The sequence below is a fragment of the Chenopodium album genome, chromosome 23 (assembly GCF_948465745.1).
Source record: "Chenopodium album chromosome 23, dcCheAlbu1.1, whole genome shotgun sequence".
In the NCBI taxonomy this organism is placed as follows: Eukaryota; Viridiplantae; Streptophyta; class Magnoliopsida; order Caryophyllales; family Amaranthaceae; genus Chenopodium; species Chenopodium album.
In genome coordinates this window covers 28900254-28917532 of record NC_137856.1, presented here as the reverse complement: position 1 = coordinate 28917532, position 17279 = coordinate 28900254, and the positions used below count along the sequence as shown (strand labels likewise).

The 17279-nt window shown below is 36.8% G+C and overlaps 1 protein-coding gene across 2 annotated transcripts; it reads right to left on the bottom strand.

Moving 5' to 3' along the window:
- Window positions 1-1101: 1101 nt before the first annotated feature.
- On the bottom strand, window positions 1102-16585 carry LOC145608525 (inositol 1,3,4-trisphosphate 5/6-kinase 4-like). Of its 2 annotated transcripts, XM_081664140.1 has the most exons (12): window positions 16372-16585; window positions 15466-15501; window positions 14524-14722; window positions 13962-14059; window positions 12824-12892; window positions 10222-10418; window positions 9010-9163; window positions 7353-7466; window positions 6687-6749; window positions 1868-2013; window positions 1631-1760; window positions 1102-1497 (listed from the first exon to the last, which is right to left on the bottom strand). In XM_081664140.1, the coding sequence occupies exons 1-12, from the start codon at window positions 16504-16506 to the stop codon at window positions 1348-1350; spliced, it is 1491 nt and encodes a 496-aa protein (XP_081520266.1). In that variant the 5' UTR covers window positions 16507-16585; the 3' UTR covers window positions 1102-1347. The 2 variants fall into 2 exon arrangements, with proteins under 2 accessions (XP_081520266.1, XP_081520267.1); XM_081664141.1 differs by lacking the exon at window positions 15466-15501.
- Between the last annotated feature and the right edge of the window lie 694 nt (window positions 16586-17279).

Genomic DNA, 17279 nt, shown 5'->3' with positions numbered 1-17279 from the left:
GATGTTGTGATTCGATATGACACTATCTTAATTTTATATAACTGATAGTCAGTTTCATAATCAAATGAATAAATTATAATGCTTCAAGTAAAATAATGATAATCATTATCATGAATTAGAATAGTATCATGAGCTAAGTAACTCGTCGCTCGAATATGACTCAATTGACTTGATCCAAATTTCCAATTGCCCATCACCACCGGTCCACCATTACTAATATCACTATATGCATATGGTTCCCCTTTCGAATATCGTAATTACAATTACATGTCTAAAGTTGAAACTAAAAACCTCATAAAAATTAACCATCACATTTGTCATATGATTGAATGTTAATATTTTGTTGGAATTTTGTATATGAATCGTATCCATTTGTATGTAAATTGTTATAACAATCGGTGTACATGATTCATCCATTAAAATGAGTTTATGAAGTATAAGATTACATGCTTTAGATCATCTTGTACAAATCCATCAAGATATCCCTTTATGTTCATTATTTTAAAAGTTCAATTATAGTTATGAGAGAAGACTGTCCTAACTTTTGTGTATCTTTCTTCAAAAGTTGTCCCACCCATGTGTTTTTCTTCTCTTTGAATTAGCCTAATAGGTTCCTTAGCACATCCATCATTCTAACTTGACAAATTCGTCTAATAGGGTAGGAATGTAGGACTAGGAGCTACCAAAGATAATAACTCATTTAGGAGTACTAGAAACTTTGTTACCTCCCTCCCTCATTAAATTGCACATTGTTTGATTTGTATTTTTCACCTAAGTTTTTCTAATGTGAAGAAAATTTCTTGAAACAAAAGCACCCCAAAGTTCGATCTTAGATGGGCAACACACACAATAAGAATGAAACTACTCGTGTTCAAGTATGAGTTATTCGAGTTTTGAAGAAGAGACTCAACTATCCTTTACACTTTTAGGTCCATTATAACCATATACATGTTACACACTTAACAGCTAATGTACAAAACCATCTTAATTCAAAACTTCTTCGTGCAAAGCTATGGGATTTGCAAATAACCAGGGCATCCCAATCTCGTCAACGTTCAAATCAACAAACTATGGCGCAGGAGACGCAATCAAGATAAACCAAACATGAAATCACCCATTATAGAAACAAATTTTCTCAACAAATTCACTAACATCCAATATCCCACCCAAGGTACAACTAAAGGTAAAGCACAAGACAAATATTACAGATTTGTTCACTTAACAGCAGTCTACCTGTTTCGAAAAAAAAAAAAAAAAAGAGCAGTCTACCATTTATTTGGAGATCTCCGGTAGACCAAATGCAGGACTAAAACATTTTAAGATTCATGTTTCTTTGGTATCAACTTTCTAAGGTTTGCTAATCGTCTGTTGTCTCTCCCGAAACTTGTTTTTAATAGCTTCCCAAAATGCAGGAATTGCTACATCATCCGGTACCTCCTTAAATGATGGCAAGTAGTTTACATCCACTATCACATGGTCTCCAGTACCTTCTTGTATCTGTTAACAGCAAGAATTATGTTTATGATCAATAATCAATTATGAAGCTGAAATCGCAAAGTAAATTTGGCTCAAGCCTCTAGTAGCTAGGGTACATAAGGAAAGCATAAAGCCATAGATTCTGAGTACTTACAACTACATCAAAGCCAAAGATGGTAAGATCAAGCTTTCCCCTAAGCCAATTTGCAGCATTTTTTACAAGCTCAAGGTCAACAGCTTCATCTCCAAACTGATTTTTTTCGGCAGCGGGGAGGGACTTCAAGCTGTGAAAGAAATTCACTCGGTTAGTTGCAGCCTTGCAGGAAATCAGCTTTTCACATGCAACTTCATTGATTGGAAAGCATCATGGAAAGAACTAACGGTTGACTACCTGTCAAACACTAGAGGCTTTAACTGATTTGCTTGGGACAATTTCATCAACACATCTCCGTTAGGTGTAGACTTTTTGACTGCATGGAAAACTTTCTCCCTTAGGACATAAAATTTGAATAGTGTGGATGAATGATCTACATATTCCTGCATAATTCAGAGCCTCATACTTAAAGATAAAAGAAAAATACTACTCCGTAGTAAGTACCATAAAAGAAATATGATTATGAAAAAAAAAAAAGCAGATAGCAAAGTTCTCGCCAAAGCAGACTTCATTACATTTTATAAGATTATAAAAGGGAATCCCCTTGTAAAGTCCATGAGCAAAAAATATACATATATATCAACAAAGCTTTGATCCTCCTTGTCACTTATAAATAGAATAAACTGTTCTTAACAGAACCCATTATCAATCCTTCGCACGCCAAAACTCCAAAAAAATTTAGGAATCTGGACAATCTAAAACCCATTATTGTCGAGTAATGCCTCAGCTCAGTTGTATCCAGACACACCAGCCACTGATTAAACATCGCTCATCCACAAAGTTGAATCAGCAACAGAGACCAATCAATCAATCAATCAATCAATCAAAGCCTTAATCCCAAAAGTGGGGTCGGCTAACATGAACCAAATTTGATTATTCCGTGTAGTCATCAACATAAATCTTTCTCCTCCATCCCTTACGATCCAAAACTTCATCCTCACGTAAATCCATGCACTTCATATCCTTCCTCACTCCTTCCAACCAAGTCATCTTTGGTCTCCCTCTTCCTCGTTTAATCCCTCCATGGTCCCACTCTTCCACTCTTCGCACCGGTGCACCCTCGGGTCTCCGTCTTACATGTCCAAACCAACGCAGACGATTTTCCCTTAATTTATCTACAATGCCCGCCACACCTACTTTCTTGCGAATAACCTCATTTCTGATTCTATCTCTTAAAGTGTTTCCACACATCCACCTTAACATGCGCATTTCCGTAACCTCCATCTTTTTAATATGCTCTTTCTTAGAAGCCCAACATTCTGTACCATAGAGCAACACTGGTCTTATGGCAGTCCTGTAGAATTTTCCCTTCAACTTTAAGGGAATGCTGCGGTCGCATAACACTCCCGTGGCCGCTCTCCATTTAAGCCACCCTGACTTAATCCTGTGGGTCACGTCTTGATCAATGTCACCATTCTTCTGGATGATCGACCCTAGGTACTTAAAACATTCACTCATGGTCAAATCCTTTCCATCCAAACTCACCACTTCATTGCTTGTCCCCCTCTGAGTGCCAAAACGACATACCAAATATTCAGTCTTACTCCGACTTAGCTTAAACCCTCTAGATTCCAACCTTTGCCTCCATTGCTCCAACTTGGCATTAACCCCATCCTTAGTCTCATCCACCAAAACGATATCATCTGCGAACAGCATACACCATGGAACCTCATCTTGAATTGGTCTAGTTAATTCATCTAGAACCGTTGCAAAAAGAAAAGGGCTTAATGCAGACCCTTGATGCAATCCGATTGTAATAGGGAAATCTTTTGTCAACCCTCCGCATGTCCTCACATTTGTTGACACATCCCGATACATATCCTTAACTAGGTCTACATACCTTCGTGGGATACCTTTCTTCAACATTGCCCACCAAAGTATCTCTCTTGGCACCTTGTCATATGCCTTCTCTAAATCAATAAAGACCATATGAAGATCTTTCTTCTTTACCCTATAAAACTCCATCATTTGTCTTATCAAATGGATTGCCTCCATAGTAGATCTCCCAGGCATAAAACCAAATTGGTTATCTGAAATGCTTGTGCATGCCCTCAACCTTTGTTCAATCACCCTTTCCCACAACTTCATAGTATGGCTCATAAGCTTAATTCCTCGATAGTTAGAACAATCTTGAGCGTCTCCTTTGTTTTTATAAACCGGGACCAAGGTGCTCTTCCTCCAATCTTGTGGGATCCTTGTAGCCGTCCATATCTTGTTGAAAAGGTTTGTTAACCAATCAATACCAATCTTACCCAAACACCTCCACACCTCTATCGGTACCCCATCAGGGCCAACCGCCTTCTTAGGTTTCATCTTCCTCAGTGCAATCTCCACCTCTACTCTCCTAATCCTTCGCACATACTCCATGTTGATTTCTTCATCACTCATAGAGGTATCTCCTATCACAACTCCATTACTTCCATTAAATAATTCATCGAAGTACCCCTTCCACCTGTCCTTGATGCCCTCCTCTTGCACTAGGACCATTTGGTTCTTATCTTTGACACACTTCACCATGCCAATATCCTTCCTTGCCTCTTGTCTTCTCTTTGCCATCTTATAAATGATCCTTTCTCCCTCCTTGGAATCAAGCTTTTCATAAACCTCCTGATATGCCTTTTCTTTTGCTTGGCGAACAGCTGCCTTTGCCTTACTCTTAGCCTCCTTATACGCTGCAAAGGTTTCATCACTCCTACATTTTCCTAAGGCTTGATAGCATTCCCTTTTTTGCTTAATTACTGCTTTCACCTCTTCATTCCACCACGAAGTATCTCTCTGTACCGAAGTTCTTCCCCTTACTTCCCCTAAGACCTCTTTGGCCACTCTTAGGAAACAGTTCTTCATTCGTACCCAAGTCATGTCCGGATCCACCTCTCCATCCCAATCCGCTTCTTCAATTACCTTTTCTGTAAAAACCTTAGCTTTTGCATCCCTTAGGGTCCACCATCTTATCCTTGGTTCTTCTTGTCTAACTTTTTTCTTCGCCTTCTCTTTCAGACGAATAGTCATTCCCGTGGGTTTCCCGCTGCCAGTCCCAAGCCTGGATAAAGGAGGAGGGTTACGGTAGGCCAGTGACAGCCAGTATAAAACTTCGTCACATCCCATGACATGAGCCAAACAGATAATCAGCAACAGAGACCATTTGATAATAATCATTGAAGACAAAATGGGCAAGTGTTCTGAATTAGATTATTCCTGCTGCTGCAATGGTATCAGATAATAGATGTTTCCTAATGTGTTATTCTATACATATATATATAGAAGGAACAAGCGGCAAAGGCAAGAAGGATAGTTGGGAGTATAAGGAAGCAATGAAAGTAAGCTCCATAAAGGGAGAAAAGGGAAGAGTGAAAGGCAAGGGAAACTAATGAAAGTTGAGAAGTCTCCAGCTACTGAGGGCTGGCTACATAGGGGTTTCCTACTGTTCTTGGTCCATACTTGCAAGAGTTCAGCATACATGAGAGCTCCAAACAAGATAAATAGTGCACCTTCTAAGACCGAAAGGTCATCCGCAAACTCTTCAATAAGCTCTTACCCATTGAAAGGCACCTGTGGATCACCTTTTTCATCAAGCCCCTTATTTTCCTCACTGGAAGAAACATCAACTAACTAATACAATTGTCAGGAAGACCATCTCCAACACACTGAGCCAAGACCCTCAAACCTCTTCAATTTAAAATAGGAAAAATTGTCAAAAATAATACAACCTTTGAGCGGTCCGCCAAAAACAAGTCAACCTTTCGATTATTTCTGAATAATACAACCTTTTAAGGGTATTCGCTTTAAACAAGTTATGACCGGTTAGTGACCTAATTAACTGGTTAAATGAGACACATGTCATAATCTTATTGGTTTGATAATTTAAATTGATTTTTAAATATTTATTTAATGTTTTTAATTTAAGATAAAGATTATTAATTATTAATTTATTTATTTTTTTAAAAAAAAAATCACCGACCTCCTCCTCCACCAGGCACCTCCTCCACCAGCCATCCCCTTCCCCGGCTAACTGCCCACCCAGCAACCGGCGCCGGCCGAACCCAAATCCCCCCTCCCCCGGCGCCGGCTCCAACCCCCTATCTCGCACCTCGCTCCCTTCTCTATTCCCCACAAAACAACCATCACCGAAACCTTCCTTCCCTCAAAAAAAATCTAAAACCCATCCCCCACCCCTGAAAAAGCTTGAGCGAAACCCTAGGGAGGTTCGGTTTGAGTTTTTCGAGGGTGGGGGATGGGTTTTAGGTGGTTTTGTGGGGGAGAGAGGGTTCCGATGATGGTGGACTGGTGGTTTTGAAGGGAAAGAGAGAAGAGAGATAAAAGGACAGCGACGTGCGGGATGGAGAAGGGGTCGTCGCAGGCGCCGGGGGAGGGGCCGGCGCTGGAGTTCTGGGCTGGCAGCTCACCGGGGAATGGGAAGGGGGTGGCTGTGGTGGTGGAGGTGGTTTTTTTTTTTTTTAAAGATTCTAATTATTTGTATTATTAATTACCATAATTAAAGTTTTTATTTGTAATGAAACTTTTAATTAAGAGTTAATTAACCGGTTCTTAAGGTTGTGGGTGAAACGACTCGTTTAAAGCGGATACCCTCAAAAGGTTGTATTATTCAAAAATAATCTAAAGGTTAACTTGTTTTTGGCGGACCGCTCAAAGGTTGTATTATTTTTGACAATTTTTCCTTTAAAATATTATTTATAGCGGCTACATTAATGGGAAAATCTTTTGCAAGACCTAAAATTGCATAACTTATAGCCACAGCAACATTGCAACAATGCGCGCTCAACAAAAGCCACATCACTCAACGTGCCCTCCTAACAGCCTCTCTTACAACCTCATGCAAAGACTCATTGCCATTGCCATATGCCACTTGTATTTGAGTATTATTAAACCCTAGCCATCTCAAAGTATTATCAGTGATATTCAATAAGGCATACTCCTTTATTAAGAAACTTTACAATTATTTTTGTTCTCCCTAGCCTCCACATCCCTCATACTTCCTCTCAAAGACAAAATGGGGCATGCTAGGAAAATAAAATTAAAGAGTTGTATATTTTCTCACCTGAATTACAGCTGGTAGTGGCACCAGGAGTTCCTTATAATCTTCTAAGCTAAAGACAATTGCCTGTGAAATTTGTATAAAGATCAGAAAAGTTGTAGCTCTCCTTTATATTGAAGAAATAGGAGTCAGAACAACAATGAACTTCCAGTGAGCATTACAAATTAAAGCCAGATTGCCAGTGGAATTTGCATGCTCTCTTATGTTCAAATACGGTTTAAAGCTTCAGTATAAGCATCGTGAAACACATATATTGTATGTATATAGTATGTGATGAGCTTTTCAATATATTCGGGTCAAAACTAGTCTTGATTCAAGTATAGAGGGAAAACAAATGAAAGAAGCATGAATCAGTTTCTAGAAGAAATTTTTTCTCCTTGATTTACCTGCTTAAACTATCGCTTCCACCATAATAACATGGCAAAATTTAAATAATTTATTGCACGGGAAAAAAATTACTCAAACTAAATGTCAGTGAAACCACGTCTACAAGCTGTGTGTTGAATTATTTAAAACTCAATGTCTGCGAAAGCACGAGTGCACTAAATGTTAGAGCTATAAGCAACTGTCTGAAATTTTAGGGTTACAAATTTAAGTATCCCTATGTGCATGTGCATATGTGTTGAATTAATTATATAATGAATAAAAGGATGATAACTAGCTTATTACCATACTGTGAGCACTTGATACGCCACACGCAACTTGAGATTTCACTATGCTTGGAAGGGATACCTTAGCCTCCAATAGCTTATCTGTCAAACCTGGATCATTATAACTGTCAACCTGCATATTCAATCCACATCTTAGTTTTCTAGACAAACCCGAACAAGAAAAGTCAGTTGACTATATTCTGTAAGTTACATGCATGTACTTAAAATCAAATAAATCTATATGAGAAGGCTTTTATATCATAACCGCCAAGAACAAAAAAAAATATTAGGATGATTTTTAATTAGAAAGGGAGGAAAAGAAAAAACTGAAGATAATATGAAAAATTTTGAAGTCGAAAGCGGGGTATAGGTATACAAATCTCAAATCTGATTATTTTGGGTTAAATAATTGCTATAGCTGAGGAATCAATTTAGAACCAAGGCGTTGAAAAGCGAAGACATGTAAAAATCATTTGAGCTTCTACGATCATGGGCACATCATTGTTCACAAACTAAAAGAACCATATATGATAGAAAAACAGAACAGCAAGTTCCAGCCAAAAGAAGAGAGAAAATAAAAAAGGAACTGTAGAACAGAAAATTGATGTTTGTGATTCCAGTTAAGAGAAGAGCTGCACATTAAAAATGTATGAAATCAAATAAAAAATAAATAAAACTCAAGTGAGGAAATTAGGGAGTTGTGACTGAATACATGCTAAAGAACACCCCACAAGACTTGTACCCAAGTCAGTAATTATTATTTTAAAATATAGCACAACTAAATTCCCAGCAACTGGAAATGATTTATTGTTCACATGCAAAAGCTGTGGAATACTGATGCAGTAATTAAGGAGAAAAGTATGGAGGGGATGGTGCAATTTAGACACAGGACAAATGAAGTTGTGGGATGTTCTACTGCAGAGGCAAATTGGCTCTCTTTGAAATGTGATTAGCGATAGCTATGGTATTTCTAAAAGAGGTCTTAGACGAACTGAAGAAGACAGCTAGAGTGCCTAGAAGTACACTTCAATAATCAGCAAGGGGTGCTTTCGTTAAAGTTATCCTGATGGAGTGGGTTTGAGGAAATTGGTAAGTTGTGTTTCACGTAATTGAAGTGGTTCAGTGTCTTGTTAGACTGAATGGGAATAACTTTAAAGCTCTCATAATGCCTACTAATTTAATTCAGTTAGTATGTTTGAATATAGGAGTATCCAGGCTCCAAAGGCTGACTCTGACACAATGACAGATAATTTTGATAATTATTTACTATAGGAAAAAGTTGATCGCACACTAAGACTCTAAATGCTTCAAATCAAACCAATACATGCATTAAATTACACTTTTCATTCCACAAAATTGAAAGCACTTTCTCAAACTTTTACTTAGTAGAAGATTTTACAAGGAAAAGTTGGTGTGTCATAATAATGGATTCACATAAGATAGAATCATATGTACCATTCTCAATTGATTGAGCATAAAACAGACAGCGTGACTATATAATTCAGCTTAATAATTTGGAGCACCGGATTTGGAGCACCGGAGGTGCACATAATGCTGTATCTTGAGAAAATGATGTTCACTCCCTTAATTAATTGAATGCTATATCTAACTCATATTGTTGTCTATCTAATTCAACATGATCATTCAGAGAACAGGAGATAAACACAACATAATACCTTGAGAAAATGGGCCCCCCTAATCTTTGAGAAGCCTTCCTTGTTCAGATCCTCCAACCCGAGTAGAAGATATTGGATCTTGAGCCGATCCAAAACAGGATAAATATTATTGAACGGATCAATAACACAACAGTGAGGATGATCCGGCAAGGTCCTGTGTGTCAACATGCTAGAGAACTACATCAACTGCACTACAGTTGAAGTCAAGGGCCCAAAAGGTACTCTTTTTGCACATCTTTTTCACTTCAATAAAAGTTTTAGAACAAAGTAGTCCTGCCATTTATAGAGTTTTTAAAGTTGGTAGCACTTTGATGTGACCAAAAACTGCCATAATATCAATTCACTAATGTGCATATAAAACAATTATAACATCTCTTGATGCAGCCAAAAAAGAAAATTTATCAATTTAATTATATGGGACAGAGAGTGTATCAGCCAACATCATTTCTCTTTTAAGTAGAAAGTTGTTCATTGACCCCAGGGCCCCCAGCAATCAAGAGTAACAAGTATTGAAAAGGCTCATTAGAATGCATTACACGAGCTCATTAAGCGAATCTAGACCACCAAAAGCTCTCAAGGCAATATCTAGGTTCAAAGCGAAAAAAAGAGATAGTTTTCAGATTTTTATCTACTCAATCTATTTCCCCTTCACGTTCACAACTTCATACTGCTTTATGCTTATATATCAAACAGTATTTTCCCACTTCGCGCCTTCAACTTGTATTTCGATTTGTTTCTTCACCTATGGTTTCTTTGCTACTACCAAATCGTAAACCAGGCACAATGACCAAACACATATCACTTCCTTCACCATAATAACATCGCAAATAGACAAAGCCAACATCAAGTTATTCAGAAAAGCAAACATCCAGCGAGAAATATATAGCAAAATTAATGGGTAAGCTTAGAGGCCAGGTGAAAATGTGGGATATCAAACAAAAAGAAAGCTTTACATAACCGGAACTCATCTCCGATTATTGTGAGTTGTGACAAAAATCAGCTTAAAAAGTTCACATCCCATTTTGTGAAAACTGACCTAGACATTCTTAGAGAAATTGGCCATGTAATATATTAAGAAAATTAATGCGTGAAAGGGGCTAATTAGCATTAAAAAGATGAGGAGTGTTGGAGGACCAAAAAAAGTAAACATTAAAAAGGCCCAAGTCAGATTAGGGATAAAAGTCATATCATCTTCAAAGAAAACAAAAGTACCTTCTCAATTCTTCCATACCATTTGTGTAGGTAATTTTTGGGGCAAGTGACAAGTTCAGCTCAACAGATAAAATTTCGTCAGTTGCTTTATGAAGTATTACATCAATTTCTTGCAGCTGCAATGGTATGGAAACATCGTAACTGAGGGGCAGAAACATCAAATCCTGCTGGACTGAATACAGTGGAAATGCACCTCTCTGCCAAATGCAACATACATGCTTCACTTAGTATGGGAGGAGAAAATAATCTGCAGAAAAGATACGAGCAGAAAACACAGCATGTCAATCACAACAGTCACAGCATCACCAGATAGAACCTATGCTAACCCCCACAATATCAAATTCTCCATGTCATGTGCACACAAGTTTCTATGAAATACAGGCAGCCATCAATATACTAATAAAAAGTTGATTAGGTCATCCTGAAAATTAGATTTCATTGTGCTGCAAAAAATTGAAGATGAAACTAAAATTACAGCACCAGATAAACATCTTATACCACTTCTTTCCAAAGGACACACTTGTAAGATATTATGCTAAAGCTCAGGGGTCAAGAAGAGCAAGGAAAATTTTAGCAATGTCTTACAAGCTATGATTATTAATAAAATGAGGATTCCATTGATTCCGTCCCTTCCCTTTGTGTTTGCAGATATGAATACGATATCACAAATTAAAGGTGAAAAAAAAGTGTTATAAGCACCTGGTAAGACTATTAAGTTACAGCTAGCGGTTCCTACTCTCTAACAATTTAATGAAAACCAATAGCCTACGTATTTAAATTTTACCAAAAGAAAAGTGATTCTAAATCCATAAGTCAATCCCAAGTAAGGTCTTAAGCACTGCTCATTGAAGTTGCAAATACAAGCAATGACAGCAGAGAGCGCATGAAGAACAAAATATCATACTGTAATCCAAAGGGAATACTAAAATATCACTCGTAATTTTACAGACACTAGACTAATAACAAGGAGCATCTGCTTTCAGCCAAGTATCTTGTATGGATCAAGTTTGAATTGCAGTTGCAATTATGGTTGACGCAGCAATTGCCTCTCATGGAAGCATGCTTCATCACAGTGGTGCAAAAGAGTTACAGTTGATGTGGTATGATTTTTAGCATTGGTTGTATCGCCTTATCAGGCTTGTATCTGCTGTATCCACCGATATGATCCTACTAAGAGTGGCCCTCTAAAAAGTGGACTAGCTGAAAATCAGATATTGGAGATATGTTTCAGTCTATGCATCGTATTATTTGTATATTGGCTGATTACTAATCACCTGCAATATACTTCTTTCTAAGCAAGTAAACTTTTAATTAATAAAAATGAACAGTGGTGCAGCCGAAGAAGTAAGGTGTACATAATCAAAATCAATGTTGGAAAATAGTGAACAACCCTGCTTTACATCATCGATGTGTCCAATAAAATCAATGTAGTAAAATTACCCTAAGCCCTTAACTCTTTGCTTTGTGATTGGTTACATGTTAAAATGTGACTACACAGTATTTTTTGACTAATGACTTATCACTAACATTAGAACAAAATATTAGAGCACCATAGAGAACCATGAGAATTGTTAGCATTTAACATGGCATAAAGCAATTCAAAATCTACAATCAAGAATGAGTATTTCTCTTTCCTTCTTCAAGTCTATTCAATTTCAATAATATTACTCCTTTTAAGATACACCAGAAGATCCATCGACTAGGGTTGAGATGATCCCTAGTGTAACTGTATATTTCCAATGCCATTAATCATTTCTTTATCTCCTCCTATCAATCAAAGTATAAAAAAAGCTCAAGGCGCATTGAAACAAGAGGGGTTCTGCAGCGCCTAGGTGCGCCTAAGGCGCGCCTCAATGCACCTCTTTGAGGTGAGGCTCACTGTACGGCCAGTTATTAAAAAGTGGCTGAAGTTTGCCTCGGCTGCGCGTCCTGCGCCTCAGGTGTGCCTAACCAAAATCACCTCGCCTAGACCATATTAAGCGCATACCCCTCATTGCCTTATTGCCTTGGGCCTCAGGGCCTAGGCGCGCCTTAGGTGCGCTTTTTAATACACTGCTATCAATTAACTTATCCATATTAATCTTTGTCTAGAGCTGTGAGTAAACCATCTGAACTAGTGATAGTAGTTACTGAAATGAACCCAAAGAAAATTGAATCTTGATCAATCAGAAATTTCTAACTAAAAGTCGGAACTTTTTCTATGAAGATCAATAAAATAAATAGTTGCTAGGATTTAGGATTGTTGCTTTCCATGTATAATGTAGAGGTTTTCTTTTTTATATTATTATTTATATTATTTTTTTTAAGAAGAGAATAATTGGTAATGAAAAGGTTGCATCTTTCCAATTGAGCATTAAATATATACTTGAGATAGGAATATTCGTTGCATTGAATCACATTGGTGAGTATTCTCATACAACAAATTCTTTCTTTCTGATTTTGTTGTTTGGGATATTATTGAATCACTTTAATATTAATTACTGTATATGTATTAACAACACAAATCATAATATAGATTAGTTAAAAGCATAATCCAGCTAAACCTTATCAAATGTCATAAAGTTGCACCAACTGCTCTATCTCCAGATAGTGTACAGCTCACCTTAGCAAAATCTGCTTGCCGGGAGGGCTTCATACAGTAGCCAACTGTTATAGCCTCTTTGGAAGCTACCTGTGCACAACATATTTTCAGAAATGAATCAGCATAATGTTTCATCTTTCCCTCACCCCCCAAAAAAAAAAAAAAAACAGAATTATGCCTCTTTTTTCATATCATTAATTTCAAACAGCATGCTGATCACGGGTTTTGGAAAATGCAGGTGACCGAATACAGAATTACAAAACCCAAAACGGCCAAAACAAATTCTAGCAGCCTTAGTCGTCTTTAGTTAACAGTATTGTGATGTCATATAAACTGGTCTTCAAAGGAAGAAATGAAGATAGAAGAGGACTGGCAGAAGCGCCGATGAAGGAGAGGAGTATACAAAGATTACAAACTACAAAGTGTGCAAAGTTGTGCATCATATTCAATGCCAATTGCCAAGTCAGAAAATCAGAAGTAGGTACACAGAAAAAATCCAAGAAGGGGATACCAAGAAACAAAAAAATAAAACGATTTATTTACTAAATGTCTACCAACACTGAATCATAACAGAGTCCTAACATAACCATTACTTTCCTATTGAATGAGAGACTATAGTGCACCACGTCTAATGACTTCCATTCATATGGACTCCCTATTCCATACATCACCTATTCAAGTATTTAATGTCCAAAATTACCCTTGCCCACAAAATGAAGAAAGAGTGAAGAAAAAAACAATAAGAGATGCCAGAAACCAAACACTAAAAATTGACATCACTGTTCTCTTTGTCGTTATACAAAAGCCCAATAGATTAGAAACCAACACCTTATCTATTCATTACCCTTTGAAGCTTCCAACGTTGAGACTTAAAAGAAAATACCAAACGAACAAGAGTCCATGCAATTTAATTTTCTATAGACTTCTATGTTTTTCAAACAAAGGTAGTCAAGGGATTATGGTATAGCAAGTCATTTCCATGTCATATAGAACCACTAAATAATTCATTATCATGGAAAGGGAGACTGATACTAGCCCAAGCAAAGGTATTCACAGGATATGGTTTAGCAAGTGATTTCAATGTCCTACGAAACCACTACATGATATTTATATGGAAAGGAAAAACTAATACTTGTCCAAGCAATTATATATGCCAAACCTTTTTGTTCAACTGGCACAAAGTCAAAGGAAGCTCTTCTAGTTGCTTGATATAATGGGCACTTGGATGCTTTATTGTATCTTCTCCAGTATCAACATCTACAGGTAAAAATGATAACACTGTGACCACCTAAAAGAAACCTAAACATGCACAGTGAGCAATTCAGTTTTACCAACCATTCCAACTTATTTCACAAAACGAGGCAGAAGAAAAAACTGATACTGATGTATGTTAATTGTGGGATATAATGAGACACATGGGAAACCACATGCGTCAAGTGGGCATCTAGGCCAGACGTTGAAGAATGGCTAAGTGTGCTCTTCTCCTATTTTCTAGAGATTGCTATTTCATGATCTCATCATAATTAATCCTATCAAAATTTAAGAAACTACATTATATTTTCTTATTTTCACAAGAGGTACAACACAAAACGTGTAATAGCAGCTTAAATTTATGCTTGTTTGCATACATTCTCCAATTGTTGTCTGGTAGAACTCTCTATTGTTTTCAACAAATATCCATTACATAATACACTGTAAACTGTAAAGGAAAGTATGCTCACCGAGTATACTTAGCAAAAACCCATTTTCGCATAGCTTAAGACAATGATCCACCTTCTTACTGGAAAGTACAAACAAAAGATCTTTTCCAATATCATCCCAAGCTACAGCAACATCATTCATAAGAACTTCCACGGCAGAAATACTGACTTTAAAACAATCGAATGAATATACTTCTGACATCTTTTCTAAAAGATTGACCTGCACCACAAAGAAAAACAAAGATGCATAGATGAATGAGAATTGCAGAATCTATGGTCAAACATGAGCATAAAAACACCCATCTAGTTAAGCAGAAATGCGTACAGCTGCTGAAAAGGATCGTATCTTCAGGCTTAAAAGTAAGGAGTGAACAGTACTATAGCATAACTGTCAAGGACTGAAACTAATTCTAAACTATTCCCATTTTGCAAATTACATTTTAAATCTTCTTCAGGGCAATCAAAACACAGAAAAACATCATACTTTAGAATATAATTAGTGTTAGGAGGAGACTGGCAGAGGCCATACCGCCATAGTAGGACTGTAGGACAAGAGTTTAAAGGATCATATTTTACATTCAACTTTTCAAGCCATCAATTAAATCTCATCTCTATTTTCTCAGTGCCTTAATTTGAAAAGATATATACAAATGTACATTCATTATGAGATCAATATGAGAACATTGATTGTGTAAGAGTATACCTAATTTTTAGCCAAAAAGTAACAACTAACAAGAATAGTGATTATTTTCACTTGTATGAACACCTGTTTACTCATTTAGTGAACCAGAAAACAGTGCAGATAGTTAACATAAAAGTAGTTGCACAAGTTTATTATATGTTCACGACAATTATTCTGATTATTTCTTCAGATTAACGGTAGAAGAGTCAGGTTTCTGAAGCCCTGATAAGTACTCAAACAGACATAGTCATCCTAGACATAAGTTCAAAGCATGCACAAACCTTATCGATTGAAAGATCCTCTCTGAAAAGAATTCCCTGCAAGAAAAATAGATCTTACGGTCTGCTTAAAGTATGAACACAAAAGGAAAGAACAGAACCTAAAACAAGAAACTTTTGTAAGTATAGAATCTGGACTTCAAATTCAGGAACGTCATTCAATTATAATGAACTGCACATAAATCTAATGAAAAATCAGGAGTAGATAAAAGTTCAAGGGTGTCTCCACTCTATTCAAATTCTCGTCATTTCACTCCTACATAATTAACATAACTCATCGAAAAGAAAGCCTTTCTTTTAATCCGTTACGTTATGTTTAGTTATATTCATCAAATCGGTTTTCCCCTTGTAAGGCATCATCTAGAACAACACACTATACTTCTTGTCCACTTGATTCATGTAATACTTCATCCATTCCAAATTATTTGCAACACTTGAATTAAGCGGTTTCAAACTCCGGTGGTCTAAAAGTAGCTGTGACTTATGGCATCCCAACGCATTTCATAAATAAAAAAAGAGACAATTTCACAAAATTATCATTTATGTAATCAGTTGGATAATTTATACGCATCAATCAGTGAAGCACATTGAAAATCTAATCATAAACCATTACTACATCACGGAACGCATCAACAACTCTCGTACATCCTAAAATAGTACATGCGACTATTAACCCCAAGGCCCAAGCAAACAAACAGACTAAATAAATTTCAACAAAGAATGATTTCAACTAAAATTGAAACTCAGCATTTGAACACATATGATCAAATGCAATTGCATGCAATTGATTAACCAAGCAAACAGCTAAAATCAATGTAATCAGCAGTATAGGATAATCAAAACATCCAAAAACACAATTCACAACTGCAATGTAAAATTGATAAAGAAGATGATGAGAGAGACGACAACCTTGCGTAATTGGGAAAAATGGAGGGCGCGAAAGAGGAATTCTGCACCAGCACGAAGAGTAGGAGCGCCATTAACATCGCAGTCATCGGCAAGAAGAATTGAAGCGTCCAAAATTAAAGCTCGCACACCACCCATTTTCTCTCTCTTCCTATGTGTTTGCAAATTGGTACTCCGAATATTAGTACGCTACATATGATTCATGGGCGGACCGACCAAGAGCACAAACCAAGTTTTTTTTTTTTTGAAAACACAAACCAAGTTTTTAAAAATGCAATAATATTGTCATTGTTAGATTTTTGGTGTTTAGACTTTAGAGCCGCAAGGACGGGTGAGAATGAGAGTGAGGGATAGCTTAAGTGGTTAGAGCTTCCCTCCCGGTTCTAGTAGATCATGGGATCGATTCTCACCCCCGCCCTTGTGGCTCTCTAAACACCAAAAAAAAAACAAGGACGGGTGAGAATCGATCCCAAAATCTCTTAGAATCGGGAGGAAGCTCTAACCATTTGAGCTATGCAGCTATCTCATTAGGAGCCATTGTCATTGTTAGATTAATGATTAATGTTTACATGTAAGTTCTAATATAATAGATAATTGAGTTGTCTACTAGTGTATGTAGCTTGTTGCTAAAGTTACTTCCTATTTTGGTCCTTAGCAAAAGCTTCTATAGCACATTGAGGAGTTGAGTAGTGTAGCTTGAAGTATTCAATCACCTAGGTTTCATACATTAACAAGGTGAGCAATGCCATTTCCAGTTCGTTTCATGAGAAGAATGATAACAATTCGATCAGCTTCACAATATCTTGAATTATCATCCTTAATTCATAGTGCATTTTAACATTTTGCAAAGCTTCTACATCGATTTCTAATTCTAAATGTTGAATGGTTAATTTATTTTTACAGTGATAAGA

Bases quoted from the DNA above. Each gene is read 5' to 3' on its own strand.
- LOC145608525 (XM_081664140.1), bottom strand. From the start codon at position 16,506: ATGGGTGGTGTGCGAGCTTTAATTTTGGACGCTTCAATTCTTCTTGCC. The intron at 10,419-12,823 runs GTGAGCTGTACA...TGCATTTGGCAG, and splicing joins GGCAAGCAGATTTTGCTAAG to AGAGGTGCATTTCCACTGTA. The intron at 6,750-7,352 runs GTAATAAGCTAG...CAAATTTCACAG, and splicing joins TATCAAGTGCTCACAGTATG to GCAATTGTCTTTAGCTTAGA.